This window comes from Chrysochloris asiatica, unplaced genomic scaffold (assembly GCF_000296735.1).
Source record: "Chrysochloris asiatica unplaced genomic scaffold, ChrAsi1.0 scaffold00014, whole genome shotgun sequence".
Classification (NCBI taxonomy): Eukaryota; Metazoa; Chordata; class Mammalia; order Afrosoricida; family Chrysochloridae; genus Chrysochloris; species Chrysochloris asiatica.
This window is the reverse complement of record NW_006408532.1, coordinates 5918820-5942610: the sequence shown is the minus strand read 5'-3', so window position 1 is coordinate 5942610 and position 23791 is coordinate 5918820. Positions and strand designations below refer to the sequence as shown.

Genomic DNA, 23791 nt, shown 5'->3' with positions numbered 1-23791 from the left:
CAGAAAAATTTCTAAAGAGAAGAAAATGATCTGATTCAGTAAACCCCCAAAATTCTGAGGTTTTTAGATTGATATCCATAATATTTCATGTGAGAGAAATCAAGGCAGTTTGAAGAGTAGAGAAATCCAAAGAAAATAAGTTGCAGATATTCCAGTCTGTTTATCCACACTCAAGACTTTTTCAGAGTTTATATGTAGAATTAGATTCAACGTAGGTTAAAGTGTTAACACTGTATGGTTCTTTTCTGGTCAGAGGTGTTTGGAGTTTTGGCATTTTCATTCAGTCTCTAGATGCTCATTTTTAGAAGTCATTAGTGTAGATTAACTACACATATTCTGACCTCAGCTATGGGTGGGTGTGCAAAGCACCCATGGCTAAGGTTTGATGGCATCAACTTTACCATCTGAGTTTCTCCTGGTACACACTTCTTTGCTCAAAAGTAGAGTTATTGAGCCCAGTAAGGTGTAACCAGAAAATAATACCTTGGAAACAACTACTTTTCTCATTAGTTCATTCAAGTTTTCATGAAAGTTGTCACCATTTGATCAAAATACAGTGGAGGTTCCTGTGGTGGTTTTTCAATGGACCTATTACCAGCTCACTGGTTTAGAAGTTGTTTTGAAGCATCTTGTTCAGAAACTCTTCAGGGTAGTTTGAGGTCCAATCAATGTGAGCTCTGAAACCATAGTAGCTACAAGGGCCCCCAGAAAGTCCGTCTCTTTCAGAAAACTAAGTTTTCTTCTCAGAGTTAGGAAACCCAAATTTAAAAAGAGAGACAGAAAGTAGCTATGGTGAAAGAGTACTTCAGTATTTTGAATAAAAATGCATCTGTGCAAAACAAAAGTCACTTTAACATCTGACAAGAAGTGACAGATAAAGGACATTGTTCATGTGGAGAGCTCTTAAATGAGTGGAGAGCTTGGACCATTTACTCCCCAGGGCTTTGCTGTCTTGTCACCATGGTCATCAAAAATTGTGCCCTTGGACTTGGATGGAGAACTTGCTGGTGACTGTGTTTGGGGCATGTCGGGGGGAGAGGGGGGGAGACTGAGGGAGCTTAAGGCCTCAGGGTCACTCAGCTCCCCAGCAGTCCCAGGACCCCCAGTGGGCCCCACCCTGGCAGTGGAGGCAAACGCATATGATGATGGGAGCAAAACTCTCACCCTGCAGGGAGAGGCTGGTGCAAAGCAGCTTCTGTACAGCCATCCACCGTGAGCTTGGAGGCCTCTCAGCTGCTTCCAAGGGAGCTGGAGAAAATGTCACAACTCCCCATTGTAGCATGGTGAAGGGGACAAGAGGAGACAGGAGGAAGCAAGCATGCCAGTGGCCCAGCCCACAGTCCTGAAGCTGGGTCCTGTCTTGGAAGGACTGACAGTGACACAGCCTAGAAGGGACCCAGGGGGTCCGGCGAGCAGGCCCTTCCAGATGAATAGCACCCATAGGAACAGAAAACAAGACGCGATTTAAGGCATTGTTTGTTGACAGTAAAAGAACACATGGGATCCTTAACACAGATGTAATTGGGTCTCTCACTCTGACCTTCCTTGGTAGACAAGGCGATAACTTAAGGTGAAAGCAAGACCTCACTGTGAATGAAGTGTGTGATGTCACAAGTCTTGTGCCAAAATGCATGTTTCTCAAAGAGCTCACACTCGCTCGAACACACACATATACAGCACGCACACGCAGAGGACGCTTCGGGGGGTTGTACAAAATCTGAGGCAGCCCTGTGGGCGAGCGACCCATGCACTTGGGGTGTAAAAAGCCTGTTCCACAGCCTGCTACTCCTCTCTGGCCCCTCACGCAAGTTAACACTGTGCACTCTTGTGCAGTAGAAAGCTCTGAGAACCCAACATGGGCCAAACATTCTCTAGTCACAGGAGCAGGGTATACAGTCTGAGGCCTAGCCACTGCCCCATGAGACGGTGCTGCAGTGTGTCACGAGAGTCGCTGGGGTTGGCAGGTGAAGCCTGCACCAGCTGAGTCCTTGGTCTGGACTGTGAGGCCACAAGCCACGTCCCCTTGAGTCCAAGTGGCTTTCCCTGCAGTCTGGGTTGTGCCCAGGGCATGCTCTTCTCCAGCAGTCCCAGGCCAGGGATCCCAGAAGCCTTTGAAGTCATGCCAAGTCACGCAGAGACTTATTCAAATGACATAAGGTTTGCAGGTACCTAGAAAAGAAAGCTCAGTCTCTTGTCAAAGTCCTAATTTTTCAAAAGGGGCCAAGGGAAGGGGCCAGACCTTTCTAAGTCTGTGAATGAGCAGCTGAGGGGACAGAGGGTACGATTATATTAATCACCATTTGTTTAGTGAATGCTGTGTGCCAGGCACATTCTGAGTACTTCATACACATCACGTTAAGTTCTCACAACAACCCCATGGGGCAGGTATTGGAATTCCCCCATTATAAAGATGCAGATACTTGAGGCTTAATAGAGGTTAAGTACACAGTGAGTAAGTGGCGGTGCTAAGCACCAGAGTCCACACTCCCAACCATGACCCTCTGATCAAAATAAATCTGCACTTGGGTTGAGGAAGAGACAAACTCCACAGAAATGGGGTATGTGTCCCTGGAGGGGAGCCAGTGGGAGTGGCGTGGTGTTATGGGATGGTGGGAACTGGCCAAATGAAAGCACAAGGAAGAGTAAGTTTGGGTATATTGGGAACTCTTTAAGACTTTCCCATAGCTCTGCTCTAGAGCTGCTCCCTGGACAAAGACCACCAACTAACCCCAAGGTCAGCCTGTTTCTCCCTATCCTCAAAACAGCCAACATCTCCCTAGCCCTAGACTTCCTTGCCCAGCACTGCCCTGAACTCGCCAGATTTGATTCAAAGCAATTAAAAAAACAAATCCATCTTGGCATCAATTTGGTCAATGTGATGAACTGGAAAAGATTTATCTCCCTTGTTGTTGTTGTTGTTGTTGTTGTTATGTGCCGTGGAGTCTGTTCCGACCCATAGCGACCCTGCACGGGGTTTCCAAGGCTGTTAATCTTTACAGGAGCAGAAAGCCTCATCTTTCTTCTGCGGAACAGCTGGTAGTTTCAAACTGCTGACCTTGTTTTTCGCAGCCCAATTCGTAACCACTGCTACGAATCGGGCTGCGAACCTTAAGGTCAGCGGTTCAAAACTACCAGCCGCTCCGCGGGAGAAAGATGAGGCTTTCTACTCCCATAAAGATTTACACCCTCGGAAACCCTGTACAGGGTCGCTATGGGTCGGAACAGACTCGACGGCACTTAACAACAACAACAACACTCTACCAGAGCTAGGAGATATTTATAAGAATGGTCACAGCAGCACTGTTTAAAATAACAAAAAGCAGGAAACCACTCTTGGCATCATCAACAGAAGAATTAATGAAAAACAAAATAAAACCAATAAATGGATGACAGCCACACGAATTAACACAGATGAATCTTAGCAAAACACTGCAGGAAAAAAGCAAGCTGCAGAAGAGAATATATAACACTTAAGGAGCTCTCATAGTGGTTACGCACAGGGCTGTGAACCTCAGGATCAGCAGTTCGAAACTACCAGCTGTTCGCGGGAGAAAGATGAGGTTTTCTGCTCCCGTAAAGATTTACAGCCTCGGAAACCCTATGCAGGGTCGCTATGAGTCAGAACCGACTCCATGGCACATAGCAACAACAAAAAATGGCTCTAATTATAAAACAAAAAAATATTGTATGTAAAACTGATGTTCTTCTTTGTAAACCTTCACTCAATGCACAATGAGATAGTTTAAAAGATTTTTTAAAATATACATGACATATTACATTGTTTGAGGAACCAAATCCAGGTGCTAAAATGATAAAAAGGAACACAAAAGAATAGCAAACACAAAAATCAGGAGAGTGGCTAGGGGGCCAGGGTGGGCAGGAAGGAGGACTAGGGAAGGGTACCTAGGGGAGAAAAGAACCCTGGTATCTCAGTGGCGATGCGCTCGGTTGCAGATTAATCTTCTGTCCTTTAAAAGATTTACAGCCTTGGAAACCCTACAGGGGCAGTTCTATTCTGTCCTATGGAGCCCTGTGAGTCAGAATTGACTTGACAGCAATAGGTTTCCAGACCTGGGGAAGGGGGGCTCCAAAGCCCTGGAGGTTTGTGCTTAGACTGGTGGTGGGTCTGTGAGTGTTAGCTGTATTGTTGTTGTTTATACATTACACATTTACACATGTTATAAATAATGTTTTAGTGTATTCAGTGTTAATAAAAACAATTTTGAAAAATGCAATTCCACCAAACAAATCTTAGTCACTGACATTTTTCATGGAAAGAGATGCATTTTGGTAACACCCTTTATTACAGGCACCTTGGAGCCCATCACACAATGTGATTTATTTAAATAATCTGCTGCTGCTGCTGGTGGTGAATATTTAGACTGCTGCCAACTGTTTATTATTGCATATAGCATAGAGTGGGAATATTTGCTTGAAAGTAAATTAGAAATAAAAAGTAAAAAGTAGAAAAGATGGGACAAAATATTTAAAAGTTGTAAAAGCTCCTTTTCAAGGTTTTCCAATTGTCAATTTGTGAAATTCATTTCATTTGTCCTTCTGATCATTAAATACTAGCTCTGCCAGATTGGTCTGACCCAGCCACCTGCTATCTGGCGTAGAGCTGCTGCAACCAGAGGGACAACTGGCTACCACCCCTGCTCCCTGCTGTGACTCCCTGGGGGTGACGGGAAGTGGTTCCTCCATGCAACAGCTTCAGTCAGTCCCCTATGGGCGTTCCCTCCCCACTTCACCCCCCAGCCCCCACTCCATCACAGGGCCATCTGTGTGTGGCAGGTGAGCTCCTAACAAGGAGCAGCACGCAGAGCTGAGGAAGTGCACCAGCAAGCAAGCAGAAGGCAGGATGCATGAGGTCTTCTATGAACCTACTGAAGTGGCATCAGCCTTGTTCAAACCCCAACACACTGTTCATTTTGGGGTACCTGGAGATGACTACTGACCAAAGTCCCTGGTCTTTCCATCATGCAAATGGACAATTACATTTGTTTAAATAGGAAAAAAATATAACTATAAGCACTCTAGAAACTATGGAAATACAGTTTCTTACAAAGGTACACAGTTTCTTATATATCATTTTAGAAATCTTCTATACATATGCAAATATACATATAATAAATATTCATATGTGTCTTAATATAATTGAAATCAGCCTTTATGTTTTTAAAAATAATTTCCTTTTGCACGTATATTTTAGAGATTCTTTCAGGTCACCACACACAGGTCTGCCTCAGTGTCTGTACTAGCTCTCAGACATCACACCATAGGGATCTAGTGACAGTTATTAGAGTGGTTTCTAGGGATATTTCTATCAAACCAAGGCTGCAGTGGACTTCTTAAACATACACCTTTTGTATGTATGTGAGCTGATCCCTAAGACAGACTCAACTACAATGTATTTTGAACCACCCATGGTATCTCATTATCCCTGTATTGGTCTTATCTTACCGTTCTAACTTGTTAAGGAATCTCTGGATCCTGATTTTAATATCTAACCAGTTCAATCTACTTTGTAACTTCTTATCTATAATTTTAATCAACTTGTCATATATGTCATCATTCACATTATAGATGGAAATCCTATAAGCTGCTCACAGAGCCCTGGACATGCCACTAGGACCTCCCTCCAGTTCATGAGAACCTCTTTGAAAGGCTATGACGTTTATGACTGGTCTGAGACCAGCACAATTGAAGTCCTTATATTCACACACCCAAATGCCAGTGTGAACTTGCCTTTGCTGACATTCCCTCAGGCCGCTGAGGAGCTGCCTGCAATGAAACGGCTTATCTTATATATTCACCATTACTACCTGGAAGCTGCCAGATTGACTCCCTGCCCTGGTGCTCTCCTCAGACTGGCTGGGGATGGAGACCCAATTTCCCCAGTCCCTGTGAAACATGGGCATGGATACTTAAGCAGTCCAAGTGCTGTCCATTTGCCCTCCCTGGGGAGCAGAAAGGTCCAGCCTATCCCCCTTGGAGCTAAGGGCGAGGCCTTTAGCTCACAAAGAAGCCTGAGTACACGAGGGGCTCCCGAGGAAGTGCAAAGCACAGGAGCGTGGTGGTGACAAGGACACAATCAGGAGTTTGCTTCTAGCTCTACATCTTACTAACTATGGGACTGTAAACAACAATCTGCCACTTTCTGAGCCACAGAGTCCTCAGTGTCAAATGAAGGCCTCATATGGATGCTGTGAGGATTTGGCTTATTTTTCATGTACAGCATTTAGCATAGCCTCGTGCCAGGGGGATGATAGGAATGGTTAGAGCAGGGAGACTACAATGATCCAGGCTACAGAGGTACAAATCCTACTGTTTCAAACAGCTGAGAAGGCTGAAACCTCTTTATTCATAAGCAGCCTTGCCTGGCATATGGTTGGCTCTTAGTAACTTGGCCATGATTATTATTTCTAGGGGTTGCATCGGCCATGAAGCCCTTCAGTCAGCTTGGAGTATTCCCATGAAATCAACTCTTGGGGTGAGTGTGATCTAGACAGCAGCCTGATTCTTGGCGTGATGTCGAATCTATCTGTCTCACGATGGATGCTTCTTGTGGTGTTTCTTTTAGTGGGAAAAACCCAGGGACCAAACTCAAAGGACAGGGCTGGAGCTGAACTGACTTCTTAGCTGTGTAAGGGGTGCTTTCCCTATTGGAAAAAGGGTGATCAAAAAGGTGGCTGGGAACATAGTTGACGGGCTCTGAGGTGGCAGCAGGAAGCCCTGCTTTCTAAGGACCTTTAGTCCCAAGGGTGAAGAAGGTATTTCAGGTGACAAGCAGGATTTTCGTGACTTTACCTGAGGCCTGTTGCTTTTACATGCATCATCCAAATGCTTGTGCCACAGTATTGCATGAAACCGGGAACCAGTCTGAAACTTGTAAACATTGCCTAAGGAGTAAAGAAGCCATTGGTTAAGAAAAGAGTCACATGGGAGGATAAGCCTTTGACTGGAACATGAAGATAACTTTAATGTGAGCAACTAAGGAAGACTGGAAGCCCAATGGCTCTGTAGGATAAGGCAAGGTTGGCAGTTCAAGACCACCAGCCGCTCCATGGGAGAAAGATGAGGAGCCTCAGAAATCCTACACAGGGTTGTTAAGAGTCAGCACCAGCTCAAAGACACTTGACAACAACAACTAGGAAGATGAGAGCAGCTTCCTATAGTCTGGGGACTTCCTGTTTGGATCAGAGGCTTTCAGCCATTGTGGAGGCCATAGGTGCCTTTTGCAATTTGATAAAGCCTATGGACTCCTTCTCAGAATAATGTTTTGAAACACTTAAAATAGAATACAAGAGAAATTAATAATATTGAAGTAGAGTTATCAAACTATTAAAACACTAATTATGTAATTACACATGTGCTTCTGTATTAAAGCCCTAATAATAACGGGCTCTAGCAGCAGGTCTGATACTGGCATTGTGAAGTGATGAGCATAAATAGTATTTTGAGCCATCTATAACAACATGTGATATGAAAACATCTGTGATTGATTTTGAAGACAAAAATCACAAAGAATGCTAATATTCTTACAGTTTGTTACCTACAGCCATCACTGAAGGTGTTAGAGGCTACTGGAAATAAAGAGGTAATTTTTTTCCTGTTCAAGATGGATGGGTCTTTTTCATTTGATCCAGGGATTCTGCCCATCCCTGTCACACTTCCCCCTGCTTAGGGACAATGTTTTCTTTGGGCTAAAAGACCCAAGAACAGCATATACCATAGGGTCTTTTCAAGTCATGCTCATGCAGTCAGAGCCTTTACTTCCTAAAGAAACCACCTCTAATCATGGCCCAGAGTGTAGTGGAAAAATTCAAATGGTAACTAACAGGCCACACTATTAACAGTATGTGAGTTCAATTAGCCGGACAATCTACCTCTCCTCCTCCCATTCCCTAGGCTTCTGGGGGCCAACTGGCATCTTTCTGTTCCTCTGTCTCTTTCCTCCTAGGCTAGGTAATTTAGGGCCTTAACACTCTGTGTGGCCTGTTGAACCAGCAACTTCATCTGCACTGCTTTGAGAGCTTGTTAGAAATGAAGAATCTCACTTCTGCCTCAGCTTTATTGAATCCAGATCTGTATTTTAATAAGACCCTTGGGTGATTTGTATATACACAAACCCTGCATTAGAATGCTTTTATTAAAGTATGAAGATCATTACAGCCCTAGTCCAATTGCCTGGGTTGAACCCAAGACCTAGGCAATTGTGTCTGTATGTGTTTAATATGGCCTGAGTTACTGAGCAGTCTGGCCATAGCCTATTCTGAGTATCAATGAAGACACTTTCCTGGACAAGCTGGTACTCAGCCGTCTCCTTTTCTCCAGTCTGGTCATGGAGGAAGGAGAGAGCCAGGAGGAACTGGAAGATGGCTGGGGAAATTTCCGTCAAGCTGGAGCTTCTGAAATCTTTGTGAAAGGATTATCCTCTGTGTTGGCCTTAGACAGGGACACTGCAGAAGCTCATGGCACAGGCATGCCAGGGGCTTCCTAAAATCTTCCAAGCCACTTAAGTCACACGCTCACTGCCTCATCAGCATACATTTATTCCAAGACCCCAAGACTACAGTCCCAGGGGTGATAGGCCTCAGTAGTCACTGGCAAGGCCACAAAAAGGGTTCCTGCAGCCATGTGCCATGAACTCTGCACACTGAACACATAGGCCATGGAGTAGCAAGTGAATACCTTAAACAAAGGGAAGCAGCAGCATATAAAGTTCCTGATATTTCAGAATGCATACTTTGCAGAAGAGAACAGAGGTGAAGGATCCATGGGCACCCTGCCTGCTACCTACCTTTGTCGGGGTTATTTAGCTGGAAGATATCTGGGTGCTCGGGGTCATCAGGCAGCTGCACCATCCAGCCCATAATGGAGACCTTTTTGCCAGGCGTGGATTTATACTGGAAGAGAGCAACACCACATCTGGGAGGCCAGAGCCCAAAGCCTCTCTGTATCCCCCTCCACAGGAAGGCAAGACTTCCCTCCCACACACAAATTTCCCATTTCCTATTCCCTGCAGCTTCCAGAGTTTTCTTTTGGACTCAAGACTTACGTGTTTTCTGTCTGTGCCCCTCAGAGACTTGGCTCCATAGTACAGGAGGGTGGATCCTGAGAGTATGACCCAGTACCTGGTCCATGAGGACAGCTACAGAGGAAGGGGGGGATAGAATGAAAAGGCTGCAAGTAGTGGGGGCAGATAACCCCCTGGCTGTCCGGTTACAGACCCAGTCATGTAGGTGCAAAGGTGCCCACCCATATCAGTGGCAGTGCAGGCCTTTATCTTCCCCATTCCTCCACTATCCCTTCTCCATGTCACCTCTACAAAGGACCTACGAAAGAGATTTTTCTTTACATGGGTGCCCCTGAGCCCTAAGCCACATGTGGGGGAAATTAGCAGAGCACCTTTCTTTTCATCACCGTAAGGCATCATTTCTCTGTGTGGGGTGACCTGGACCCAAGAATGCATTGGGAAAAAACATTTTTAAGGCATGGCCATGGAAAACTATAGCCTATAAGAACCAAAATGTCTGCAATTAGGTACTCTGCCTGAGACGAGAGAGAGAGAGAGAGAGAGAGAGAGAGAGAGAGAGAGAGAGCGCACTACAGCCTCAGAAACCCTGTGCAGGGTCACCATGAGTCGGAACCGACTCCATGGTACTTGACAACAACAGCTGAGTTGGCCAGCACTTACGAAGGCACTGCTTCAGAAAACAACCTCTCTCAGGCCTTGGGATGATAGGGGCCAAAACTCAGGGCCTAGACTCTGCGCAAGGGAGAGAGGCAGTCTGGTCTTTCCAACAGGGCAGCCAGCAGATTCAGGGCCCACATCACAGGATGCTTTGTGACACTCTGGGTCCCAGTGACAGAGGATGGCCCAGAGCTAGGGTGAAGACTCTTCTTTGCCCACGGACTACCAGCACCCTGAAGACAGGAAGCCTCAGGATCATCTGGAGATAGCACCTAGGCAAGGGCTTTGCCTGCCTATAGTGCACTCATTCAGACAGGCTGTCTCCAAGTGGCTCTGTGGGCAGTTGATGGGGAGGGGAGCAGAGCATGAGCAGGAAAGGAAAGGCAGAGTATGGCTGCCCAGAAGGAACTAAGAGGACTTTGCAAGGAGCTGAGGCCTTGTCATGGGTAGATATATGCATGGCCGACTGTGGTCTAGTGGTGGAGCCTGCAAGTGTTCCTGATTCCGTTCCTGCCCCTCCAGCACATGTTTAGAATGCAGTTCTTGGAGTGGAGGAGAAGAAGAGAAGGAATCTGTATCTGGGAAGACCATCCAGCGGTGGTGTATTCTGGGATACTTGGGCCTCCAGAGCAGTGCCGACCCTCTCAGGGGCAGATCCACACTAACTCCCAGCTGTTTCCAGTGTTGTACGGGGAGTTAATGTAGTCATTATAGAGGCTGTTTCCCACATGCTCCCTGTCTTTCACCAACCATGTGACATTCTCACTGAGTCCTCTAGAAAGGAAGCATTATTTATTTTATTTCTATATACACATGTGCAAACGGAGGCCCTTGCCCACCCAGGGGCAGCGCCAAGACCAGAACCCTGATTGGTTTCTGGAAGTCTGGACCCCATCACTATGTTCCATGCTGCCTCACACTTACCGCAGGCTTCCTTCCTTCCTTGAGCAGGGTTTTCCTTCTCAGGGGCCCCTCCATGGTGGGTACTGTTGCCGAGTTCCCCAGAGTACAGATGCATGGCCCAGTGGGGCTGCAGGGAGACCACCAGTCAGGCACCATTTAGGAGGAGCTGAGGACACATACCACACACCCCTGGGTCTCTCAGCCAGTGTTCCACACTGTGGAATCCATAACAGGTTGAGGAATCCTAGTGCTGAGGCAAGGTCAGGGAGTGGAGAGCCCCCAGGCCACGAAGAGTACAAAGGAAGGTGGTCTTAGACTCAGCCAGAGCTCAGCACTTTCACCTCCCTTTCTGAGGACTGCAAAGCTCTTGGTTTGGTTACCAAGTTCCCCATAAGCCAGGCCCCTAGAAGCACTCCCCACCCTATCTTGACTGAAACCCTGGCTAAAGCTCCCTCCTGGCCTCACCCTTGGGGACATATGGGGCCTCTACACTTGAGGAACTTGAGTGCAGTGCAGCCTTAGCTCCAGCTGCCCCAAGGGGAGGAAAGATGGGTAGGAAGACCAACATTTCCTGCACTTTCTTAACAAGTTCTTTTCTCACGGTCTCCCATGGGGATTCCGGCGCCACCTACAGGTGAAGACGTCCAAGTACAACACCAGCCCAGACCTCTCCAAAGGTCCAGATCTGCGCAAGTTCCTTGCTGCACACTAAATAACCAGCCCTCTTCTTCCCACCCTCGATATATTTCCACTCAATTCACCATTGCTGTGCTCCAAGCCTGCGTGTCCTCTCCTTCCCAGTGAATGGTCTCACCATCTACATGGCTACCTGAGTTAGTAACCTGGAAGTTTTCTCTCTTATCATCTATCAACCCAAGCATTCACTATGTCCTGACTGTCTCAGCCCTCCCACCACTTCTACTTAGGCCAGAACTTGAGCTTCCCTTTGAAGGACTCCCCCATGCTCTTCGTTGTCATGGCAAGGATGACCTGGTCATGCTACCACCCTTCTTCCTCTTCCCTCCCTCAACTCTCATATTAAACCCCTTCAATGGATTTCTACTGGTTTTATCCCCTGCTAGATGTAGCTCCAAGGAGCCCTGCTGGCGCAGTGGTATCAGCCTTGGACAGCTTACTGCCAAGGTCAGCAGTTCAGACCCACCAGCTGTGCTGCAGGTGACAGAGGAGGCATGGGTTTGGTTTGGGATAAAGCTGCAGCCTACCTCTCCAGCTTCATCTTGCACCTGTGCCCCCTCCCTCTCATTTTGTACAGCACTGACTTTCCTTCACTCATTGACTCACTCAGCTTTTCCTACCTCACAGTCCCTTTGACTAGAAACATTCGTATCAGTACGCGTCTTCTCCACCTACTATTGGCTAATTCTCATCACTTTTCCAGCTGCATTTCCAAGCAGGCTTTCTTTATCCTAGGAGCACTTCTTTTCTCTCTTCCAGGGGACCTTGTATCTCCTCTCTGCGACAGTGAGGACCCCAGTGGTTATCTGTTCAGTTCCTGTCTGTCCTGTAGCCATTCAGCAGCCTTTGGCACACAGGCTTTGCATGCAACAAACACCCTAGAACTATGAATACCTGTAGACACAGCTCCGGGTTCTGGGAGAATTTCGAACTGGAACTCGCCAATTGGGCCCCAGGGTGGCATAGAGACGTCCCCTGCTTCAAAGGGAAAGGGCTGAATTTTAGCAACATGCTGGAAAGACCAAGCACTCCTGAAGGAGGCAAGAGTACCTTAGACTATGTGGTCATTAGTTCAGGAAGCCCTGCAGAGCAAAATTGGCCCTCCCCTCCTGTCCCACTCCTAACCCAGACTTCTCAGTCATGCTGTGAGCACACCTGGAGCACAAATGGGGCAGCCTGGTCAGTGAACATAACACCCCTCAGTGCCTCTGTTGGTCTCCAGGTCATCATTTCCTTAGTTCAATTATTGAATGTTCACCCATTTTCTAGTGTCAAGGAGATAACTAAAGTACAGGATAAGCTACCTAATACAATGTAAAGTTGACATGTTTCATAAAAATAACTCATATAGTCCATAATGAGACAAATTAAAAGTGCAAACAGACACAGAATTGTGGGCCATCATGGAGTCACCGCCCATTGAATCCCTCTGTTTGCTCCATCCATCAGGCAGCCTTCTGGGCTGACTCCAGCCAGTCCCCTGCAAGCTTGCTAGGTGACCTGATGCCCAGGAGAGGTTACACTCCAGGATCTCCACGTGGGCCATTCATCTGATGCTTCTTTCACCTGTAGTTCCCTGGCAGCGAATCTTTCCAGGGGAAGGTGCAAGCTTAATGCATTTAGGAGACTTCCATCTTTCCTCTCTTGATCCCTTCCTCTCTTAGAAGAATCACTTCCTGTGTTCGCTTCTCTCCAACCTTTTCTTCACCCCTGTTGCATTATCTATCCCTGAATTATAGCTTTCTTGCCCACTGGCCAAAAACACAATAAGAATGCACTGGATAAAGTCAGACAAAGCCCAGACTTCCTTCCCAAATATTCCCTCTGTTCTCTATTGCCAGTCCTAGGTGGCTGCAAACTGCCCTATGTCACTAAACTGAGGGGGTACATGCAGTGGGTGCATCACATCATGAATGAGTCCAGGTCCTTTGAGAGGTAGCTGTGTTGGTCCCTGTGCCTCCATCCTTCAACAAAGAAAGAACTGTTTTTGATGACCATCTTGGGTCCACTGTCCAGGGGCCCAAGTTCAGGGTAGGTGGGAATGTGGTATGGTGGTTATGGAGGAAGGCTGCTCCCCTCCTACCCTATCAGCGATTTCTCTTTTGGTGGTAAAGGGCCATAGTGTGTACTCAGTTTTCCGAGGTCTCAGAGTTAACAGGCCCTAGCCTTTTCCTCAGACTCCTGGTGTGGAGCTATAGGATTAACACTGGGCTGTGAACCATAAGGTTGACAGTTTAAACCCACCAGCTGTTCCTCAGAAACCCTTTACAGGGTCGCTATGAGTCAGTATGGACTTGACAGGATTTAACAACAATAATGAACCCTTTCCTCACCACAAAACCTGTGTCAAATGATGGTCATATGCTGTTGCTGACTCCACTCCTACCATGAAGTGTGGTACAGAAAAGGGAGGTCCTGGTATAACTGACTCCAAGCCTACTGGCCAAATTCCCTTGTCCATCTTATCCATTCAGGAAAGCAGGTTAGAATGCAGCCAGAGATTGTGACATATACAGATAACAGTGACTTTCACCACCGCAAGAAGTCATGATCCTATGCTTAAGCAGTGCTGCTCAAGGCAGTCTGCAACAACCCAGGATTATATTCCAAAATGGACATTTCCTATGAGTCAGGGAGGGTCTGACAATGAACCTTCCTACACGGTTTCCCCATGGCTTCAGAGGCTGCTCAGAGGATATCTTCTCTTCATCTGATCCAGAATCCTGCTCTGAGTTTCTGTCTGTTTACAATTAGAAATGGAGTTCCTTCTCAAAGCTGGATCATCTGGTTCCTTTCTCTCCCACTTTTCTTCTTATGAGTCTTTCTTCCCTGGTAGCTCAAGATGGTTTGTGATGATAGGGGAATGCTTACAATTACCAGTAGTTCTTCGGACAGAGCATAGGTATTTTGGGGTTCCCATTTCATAAATTCCCTGAGGCCCTGTGGCTGATCTAGGAGACTGGAGAGCAGAGGGAAGCCTTGGGTAATAATGATGCTGAGGTCTCAGTAATTTTAGTGTTAGTAGAAGGAGCACCCTTACTCTTCTGTCTCAAGAGCATGGAGTCCCCTGGGAGGAGTACCTGTGGAAAGGTCCAGGTGAGGCTGTTCAGCCTCTCAGTGCTGCTACCTTCTTTTCATCATTACTTTTCCCTTTTAGAGACAGTTCATGGCTACATATTTAACAGGTATAGTGACATTCGTCAATCGATAGCTTTAAATCAGCACCTTCCTGCCTTTTAAACAGTTTTTCCTCCAAATGCACTGGGACTGATGGAGACTTGCCATCTGCTCATGGGCGCTGGGTTGTACTACAGACTAACTAACCAAGGAGTTTCATTGGTTACTGAGTGCTCATATGTGCCAGGACATTACATTCATTCTCTGACATTTTGTTTAAGCAATAGTATCCTCCCCATAATGAGGAAACTGAGGCTCAGTGATGTGAAGCTACTTGACCAAGGCACAAGAATCAAAAGCCAGGATTTGAACCCAGGCTTGTCTGATTCTTTAGTCCAAGCTCCTAACCACACTTCAAGATCTTGAAGGGAGAGCTACAGGTGTCACATGTGGTGGGATCTCCCACAGGGAACCAGCACCATGTGGGAGGTTTCCCTGGCATTCTACTCAGAGAGGAACCACCCTTGTAGGCATCTGCCTACAGCTTATTAAATGGACTTGGTTGGTTTTCACGAGACTGGATGGCTACAGAATTCTTAAGGTGAGGATCCCCTAGGGTGAGGCCACCACCCAAGTATTTTCCTAGTGGTTCTGGCTGCATGGCATTCAAGAGCAACTGCTGACATTTCTCAACTACCTACCCATACCAACCCACTCAGCCAGTGGAGACAATCAGATCACTTCCCAATTTTGAGAAGATCTGTTATTCAAATGTCCAGGGTTGGAAAATGAAACAGTCAGTAGTATCTGGTGAACCCAGAAATCACTGGATTTATCTGACTTGTGTGAGGACTTTCACTCCAGAACCACTGACACCTTTCTCAGAATCATTCTGGGACCAGGTGGGGCTAAACTGAGTATGTCCCAGGAATGCCATGTCACTGTCTCCTTTCAGAACTCTATGGAGAAGGAGGAGTTGCAGTTGGCAATTGAGGCCTCCCTACACCAGGAGGAGGACACTAACCAGGTAGAACATCTCAGTCCCAAGGGATGTACAGGATGATGATGGGTGTGATAATGACGAAGATGGTTGCCAAACAATGTGTTAAGCAGTATGTTTTTTTTATCTCATTTAATCACACAACATTGGAGGTAGGTACCATGATCATCCCCAGCCTATAGAAAAGGCTCTGGAAGGTAGAATAACTTGCCCAAAGTCACAATCTCAGGAATAGGAACAGTGGGTGGTGCTCTTGAGTTGGAAGCAGCCAGGGCCAACACCATATGGTACACTCAGACCAGTCAAGTGGGTCTGAAAGGTTATCTTCCCCTCAATTATTGTCTAGCTACAGTTAGGTTGCAGGTATCTGGGAGCTCAAATTTCATAAAGTGCCTGTTGCGGGTCTAGAAAGTAGGGAAGCAGGGAGAAATCTTGGAAAAATTACATTGAGGCCTCAGTAATCTTAGTTTTGGCAGAAGTAGGGACCTCATTCTTCTGTCTCAGTATCACAGATACCTCTAAGAAGGAGTCTACCTGTGGAAGGGTCCAGGCGATACTGCCTATCATCAGTGTCTGTCTACCTCTGCCAGTGAGTCCTTGAAGAGAAGTTAGGCCATGGCTTGCTCCTCAATGCCCCCAATGATTCAACTTTATCTGTAGCAGGAATCTGCTACCCTGAGTTCTGGTGGGCTCTTGGACCTTTCTTCCAGAAATGATTTTGAAGGATTTGTACTGTCTGTAAGCCACCCACCCTTCTCTGGGAAATGCCCCCTGATTACCCAGTGGGTCCCTAGAATCCATGTTTGCATTGAATGTCCCAATTCTTCTGACAGCTGTAGTAGATAGGACAATGCCTGAACCAAGCCAACTCAATCAGATTTTCTTTTTTGGCAAACAGGAACAAGATTTAAGAGACTGAAGCAAGATGAAACTATAACATATGAACTTGGGAGCCATAAAGTACCCATTGCCCTCTCTGGACTGAGAAGTCCCGAAAGCTGGTCTGCAGAGAGAGGAGAGTCATGAGGTGGGAGGAGAGTGCTGCCCACTTTCCAGGTCTTGACTTAGAGGGGGTTGTAGGCAGAGATTCTCAGCTAGCCATGAAACAGCAATAGCTAACAGGCAAGGCTTACTCCTCACCTGTCAGGGCCTAAGGACAGGGACAAGCAAGAGACCCTGAGACCTAGAGGTCCAGGGACTTTTGTCCACTGTTTCTCAGAAGGCTTCACTGGGTATAGCCTCACTTGCCAGACTTTGGTGCTGGGAGCTAAAGGAGTAAAATCAGAGATAGCATTTTGGGGGGAAACCAAATTCAAAGCTAGGCAAGTCATTCAATTGGGCTGTCGTCACTCAAAGTGGCAGAGCAGTGAGATCCATGTACAAAGCAGCAGAATGATCCTGGGGAAACAAAACCTAGGGGTAGGCAGGCAGGTGAGTCACTAGGCCTCAGCCAACAGATGGAGTTAGGCAGTCAAGGCTCTTAGTGAGAGCTACCCTGAACACAGCCACTCTCATGGTTGTGATTCAGTTGAGGCTGGTTCCCTTACCTCGAGGATCTTGTCTCTCCTGAAAGTCTATTTGTGGTGCGACAAACTTGATGTATCTACCACACTCAAGATTTTCTCAAGGGAAGTATATTACTTTAGTTAAAGCACTGGGGGTGGCAGGTTTGGTCTGCTGTAACGAATCCACTTTCCTGGCATCTTCCTAAGTATTTTAGATTAGCATTCTACCAGTTAACAAGGACAGCAGACCTCACATCTCACAGCCATCTGTCAGTGAGGCTTGTGTGTTGCTATGATGATGATAGGCTTTAGTGGAACTTCCAGATTAAGAAAGACTAGGAAGAAAAGTCTGGTGAACTACTTTAGATCACAGCGTCTGATCCACAATTGATCAGGAGGATGGTGTAGGGTTAGGTAGTGTTGTCCATGGGATCGCCATGAGTCAGGGGCTGACTGTAGCAGCTAAAATCCACCACCAACCTCACACAGGGCAGAAACGGTACCATCTAACCTCATAAACATCCTACTGGACCTGCCTACAGGGGCCAAAGCTGTCTGCAGCAAATTCTAAAGGGACCCTTCCCTTCCCACAGTTCAAAGTCATTTTGGAGACCAACAGGGGCTGGTGGAAATTTGCATTCATTCTAATCTAACCATTCTATGATGACTAAACTGCTGTCTGGGGAATTTTCTCTTTACTCCACCCAGCCTAGACTTCTGGATCAATTTCTTATTGGCAAGAGGTACTTATTGAGTGAAGCTCCTAACAATCCATCTATGGGCTACGTACTAACTGTTAGCATCATCCTGGTTTTACTGAGGAGAATGAGTGAGGCTCAGAGGCACAAAGAACTGTGCCTAAGGTCACTGGGGGAGTAAGTAGAACTGATGTTAGGCCCCTTGCTGGGAGCATCTAGAATCCAGACTGAGATTTTCTTTTTTAGCTCTGACTAGTTGGTATTGTAGGAAAAGCACTTGGCCATAAATAAAGTCAGTTTAAACCACAAGATTGGTTGGTGGTTCAGACTCACCAGCCGCTTCTCAGAAACCATATACAAAGTTACAACTCAATGGCACTTAACAAGAACAGCTGCCTGTTGCATTCCAACCCTCTCAGAAGGGAGGAAGAAGAAGATCCTGCTGTCGCTCCCACCAGAGATGATCCTCCCAGGACCCCTCTGCCTCGCAGTCTTCCCACTCATTCATACTGGGGTCCTGGCTCTCAGGAGTGGGCCCTTCCATAGAAACTGGCGTCATCAGCTGGGTGCTGTGTAACAAAAACTGTGACATACTGATTGCTGTGATAAAACTGGTCCCTAAACATTTCTCATTATACCTTCTTTTAGAAATTTAAATGTTAATATTTTTCTGAGTATAGAATATGTATCCACTGAAAAAGCTGGCAAAGACAGAAAAAAATACTAAAGGAAACTCATCCAATCATCCTATAATCCAGAGATAAGCAAGATGAATAATATGCATTTTCTAACATACATATATGTTCATCTCTACAATCCATTTTGCTTCCTCTTTTTAAAAAAATCATTAAAAAAAAACTTAATTTCTTAGACTGATATTCTTGTTCTCACTGTAGCTAGTGCCAGCATTTCCTAAACTTGTCTTTCAAATCAGCATAAAAGAGCACCCATCACTTTTTTGCTGATGCTCCTAAAATATTTCCTCCCCCTCTCTCCCTGCCACTTCTCAGAAGGCTGAGGTTTGTTTGAGGTCTATTTGAGCACATTCTCCACGTCCCACTTTCCAGTTAATTAAGCACCTGTTTAAAAGGCTGCCTTAGGCCACCTCCTACTCCTCCTTGGGCAAGTGCAGCGTGCCGCAGGGCTCCCAGGGTGCGGAGGTGAGAGTAACTGTAGGTAGCTGGCCCCTCCTCCTCCCACCCTCTCTCAAAGAAACCCTGGATATCTGTTTCTTGAGCTCCTTGACCCAGAACCACCACCCTGCCCTCATTCTGGAACCAGAAGTCTTGGGCTCAGCAACTGAAGAGGGTCTTTAAGGTAGCTCGGGTGGGGGGAGGCAGAGAAATGACTAGCACCTTCCTAGTTTTGCCTGTCAGATTCCAACCACAGTCAAGTTCTGTCCCTCCTCAGTCCTTCAGGCCCTGTGACCTTGCTGAGGCTAGGATGGCTGTCAGGACTGGAGGATGAAGAACCTTTGTTTCCTGCATCTTCACTCCACAGTTCCAGCAAGAACAGGGGTTGGGGCCATAGAGTTCAGTGCAGTATGTCTGCTGGGTACAGGGGGTTTCAGCATGGGCACTCTTTAAGGCTGGGCCATTGCATAAGTACTGACCATAGTCTGACTTCTTGTTGCCACCCAAGGACTGGCCATTGGACAGAGATGCTACTGTATGTAAACTCACAAGATGGGGCTAAATGATCCCACCCTTGGCCAGATATCAGAAACTCTCCTGCTTGCTCTGTTCACAGAGGCAAACCTAATGACTAAGATGTGGCCTTTGCAAACCAATAGAAGTTTGTGTGGTAAGGGTAGGGTGACTAACCAGGGGACTCCCTGCCCCTCATTGTGGTCTCTGGCTCTGTTCTTCTTCCTGGCCTGGGTCAAGCTTGTCAGCAGGGCTGGGGAGCTAATACTCACTTGAAGCTTGTGGCCCACTAAACATCAGGGATGGGGCAAAGTGCTGGTCCTCACACTAGTTGGGCCTCTGGGTGGAATAGAGAAGCTGGTAATCTTAGTCCTCTCCTGCACCCTTGGCCCTGGTTTTAAGTACTCAGTCCACTCATGCAGGTGTCATGATGCATTCTGGGAGTATCTGGTGGGAACAGTTGGTGAGAATGCCAACTAGAGGGAGGCTCTGCTTTTCTGACAAATACTTTGGGGGTTCTTTGTCTCCGTTTGGCACAGCTTTCTGGGGAAAGAGGGAATCTTTCCCCTTCCATCAAGTGGGAGCATGTGAACTGGGAAGAACTGGAGGATGGAGGGGGGACCCAGTGGGGCTAAACATCAAGTGGGAAAGGTTAGAAATAAAGAAGCCTCGGGTGGCAAGATGAAGGCCACTGAACTGTGAGAGGAAACAACAATAGTTAAGAAATATTTTCAAGCTTTCCCAAGTTGTGTGAGGTAAACCCTCCCTTTCAACTCTCCCATGGGAGAATTCAGTGAGATCGAGACTGCTCACATGCTTTTGAGGGAGTGGGTTATTGTTGTGAATATGAGAAGGGGTTAGTACAGGATGGAACTGGAGACTCATCAGAGCCACAGGAGTTAGAGGCAAAGGGGGCAGTGAACATCTAGAATGTCAGGACTGCCTTGAGTCAGAGAGGGGACTGGAAGAGCCAACACTGCCTCCTGATATCTTCCAAGGTCTCCGTCTCCCTTCAGCAAGGAGCGGGTAGGTCAGGAGCTAGATCTCGAGAGAATGAGAACCAGGTATCCTCGCTGCTGGGGTGTTTTGTAGGCTGTTGGGGTAGGGCTGGGCATCTAGTTGCACAGAAAAGCTGGCTATGAGACCAGTGCTTGGAGGAGACCCCACCCCAGAGAGATCTGCTATAGACATTCAAATGGATAATTCATTTAACTGCTATCTTCTAAATACAAGAGAAAAACAGGAATTACAGCTTACAGTATTTAACACTGAATTGAGTGCACCATCATCTCCAAGGAGGTGACAGTTCCCTCTCACTAGCTTCCTTCTTTGGTGGCTTCTATTCTTAGTCTTGGACACTTAGCAGGAACCATATCTGCTATGCTCCCAGTACTTAGCATGGTGCCTGGCAGGGAGTAGTTACTTAATAAACAGCCACTGGATGAGTGAATGAATGAATGAATGAAAAAATGAATGAATAAACAGATAGGTCAAGGTCTGGTTGATATTCAGGATCTTGGCACCATGCCCAAGTTTTCCATTGGATAACCCTCATTGGTTGTGGCCTGGGAGACACTGACTTGCCTATAAGTCTTTTTTCCTCAGAATCTCCCCAGGAATTTCCTGACTGGTGCTGAGATATGACAAATTTTTAGTCACTGGTTCTGGAGTCTGCCTCTGGTGGCTGTCTGGCCGTCATCCCTACTGCTGGGGTGCCTCCAGAGTGAGATCAGCTGGGGACAGATGGTAAGAGCCTCAAAGGTTCATGACAACCTTTTCCATCCATCCACCTTGGGTTCTACATGGACAGCTGCAGGCCTAACTTGGGGCTAGCTCCTACCGCTGGAAGAGGCTATGAAGCATAGGGAGATGGGTTTGGGTGCCCTGCCACTTACTAGGTAAGTGCGAAGCTTTCCATGTGCACCCAGTGGGAGAATACCAACAGCTACTGTGTAGACGGTCAGAGAAATGCACAAAAGGCAGACCTGGCACACAGTGAATGCACACCAAGTGTTACTTACTATTACTCTAGGTATGCTAGGTGAAGAGTCGCTAGGTCAGATTTACATCCTCTTTGGTCGTTTTATGATTAAGTGGATTGAGGGGGTGCTGAAGGCTTAAGCGCCAGTGGAATGTATGTGTGCATGTGTGAGTATACACACTTGTGAGTGTATACATGTTCAAGAGTGTGTGCACATATGCATGCATGTACATGCCTGAAAGTGCATACACATGTGAATGTGTGAGCAGATGTGAGAGTACATACATGCACGGTATGCATGTACATGAGTGTGTGAGTGTGTGTGCTGGTGTACAGAGGGTCCGGATGCTGGTGAGCATCTGCTTTCAGGACAGTGCAAACCTGCCTCTCCCTGACACTGGCTCACTGCATTTCTTTTTGTCTCCCCCAAGACCTCCAGTCACCACACTGAAGCGCTTCACTTCGGCTGTGCCACAACTGTGGGGGCCCCTATGCCTGGAGTCCATGTCTTCCTGGAGGCCATCTGGTGCCTGGCACAGAGAAAACACCAGTGCATGTCTGAGCAATGAGTGAATTCCTGAGCCGCGGGCAGACAGGCCCTCTGGGGAGCCAGACACTGGGCGAGGATCCACAAGGGCACGTGGCAGCTCTGGCCACTTCAGTGTCATCAGCACCTAGTAGGTGGGTACTCAAAAATGCATTTGGGGCTACAGCATGAGGCCTGGGGTCCTATGGGTACAACATTCTCAGGCCCCACCAGGTGGAGCCACGTGCCCATCTCTAGACTAAGCTGATTCTTAGGCTTCTGGTTTAAGAATCCATTTTCAAGACCAAAAGAAGCCCTAGTAGCGTAGTGGATTAGGAGCTGGGCTGCTAACCACAAGGTCAGTAGTTTGAATCTACCAGTCGCTCTATGGGAGAAAGACGAGGCTTTCTAATCCCATAAAGATTTACAGCCTTGGCAACCCTATGCAGGATCACTATGAGTAGAAACCAATTCGGTGGCATGCAACCCACCAACCACCATTCAAGACCAAATCTGTTCCAAGGTCTCCTTCTCCTGCTGCTTGGCCAAAGGAGGAGGTCACTGGCTTCAGGATCTTGAGTTGCCATACAGTTGAGATGAAGTGTAGGGTGGCTCAGAGTATGGGGGTTGGGACCCTCTCACCCTCACACACCATCTTCTTCCCCATTCCCTGCCCCCAGGCCAAGCTGAGAGCCACAGAGCAGCCTGCTGGGCCAGTGAGGTGGGGTAGGGAGACCTGTCCAGGATGGGAGCCTGTTTTCAGGTTCCTTGGGCCCTAGGCACCTCCCCTGGGAGGGAGGCTGAGCTGAGGCCACACTCACCTTTCCAGCCCTGAAGACATTTCTTCACTAAACTCTGAGCTCTCACTACTGCCTGAAAAAGGAACACAGATCAATGAGCGTGGTGGCCTCTCAGAAGAGGGCTGACCCTGGTTAGGCCCATTTGCCTAGGTCCCCAGGCCCAGGCCCCTGCACTCAAAAAGTGCTAGAAAAATAGCTTCCTATCTCTGTAGGCCTGAACATGATCAGTTTTGCTGCTGTCCATCCCAGGTGAGTCCTCCACTCCCTTCCATCACCCCAGAAGATGGAAGCTGCCTGCCCACTGGCCTCATGTCTGAGTCATTAGGCTCGGTCTTGGCCTGGACTGGTCCCATTACTGCCTTCCTCCGGCCCAGTGAAGGCAGCACAATAGGCCTCACTGGTGAGCACACAGGCACACATGAGCACTATCTCTCTCCCAGGTTCAGGGCTTTGACTAGACACTGGTCACAGCGCAGTCACCCAGTATCTGACAGAAGTCTAGGCAAGGGCCCCTTCGGAACCCTGGCCAGTGTGGACAGAGATAAGATTCAACTTTATTGCTTTGCTCCTCCTTCCAGGTCTGCCCTTACTTCTTAGGGGCTCTCCAAGGCCAAGGACAGCAGAGAGATTTCCTCCTGTCACTTCAAGCAGGCAACAAGTGAGACCTTTGTACTCTCCCTTAGAACTCAGAGGAGGCTCCTTGGTTGAGAGCTTCTTGCCTGGGCCGCCTGCTAGCATGAAGGCTGATCAGGAGGAAGGGGACAGGGAGAAGGCTTCAGGCCCCTGGAAATCAGTCTAAACAATGGCCCTCACTACAGGACAGGTTAGAGTTCCAAAAACGTGCACGTATACACGCAGCAACTTACTCCAGAACTTTCAACTCTAACAGAGAAACATTTTGAGTTTCCTGACTTAAGGAAACTAGAACTAAACAATCTTATGATCTTCTGCCTGGATACTGGACAGCATTTGACTCTGCTTTCTGTCTCAGGAATAGCAAGCCCTGGGCCCAGGCATAGCTCAGAAAGTTTCCTGGACATAAAACAGCTGCTCTGCTTCCCAGCTGAATGTGCTTCAGCCGGTGTTTCCTAGAGTGGGTTCCATAGAACCCAGCCCCATAGGGCAATCTAAGGGAAAAGAGTTTCATGGCCAAATAATGTGAGAACATGGCACAGTATTTATGGCTTCTGGGAGGATTCATAATGCACATAAACAAATCAAA

General features: G+C 47.3%; 1 protein-coding gene across 1 annotated transcript in view; it reads right to left on the bottom strand.

The window, feature by feature from the left end:
• Positions 1-2139: 2139 nt before the first annotated feature.
• Positions 2140-23791, bottom strand: part of RALGPS1 (Ral GEF with PH domain and SH3 binding motif 1) — a 522711-nt gene continuing 501059 nt past the window's right edge. Inside the window, exons 16-22 of the mRNA XM_006834781.1 lie at positions 22591-22642; positions 12191-12274; positions 10622-10727; positions 9062-9154; positions 8804-8909; positions 6811-6902; positions 2140-2169 (exon numbers count right to left, since the gene is read on the bottom strand). Of these exons, the coding sequence (XP_006834844.1) occupies positions 2140-2169; positions 6811-6902; positions 8804-8909; positions 9062-9154; positions 10622-10727; positions 12191-12274; positions 22591-22642 (563 nt within the window). The remainder of the gene's footprint in view (positions 2170-6810; positions 6903-8803; positions 8910-9061; positions 9155-10621; positions 10728-12190; positions 12275-22590; positions 22643-23791) is intronic.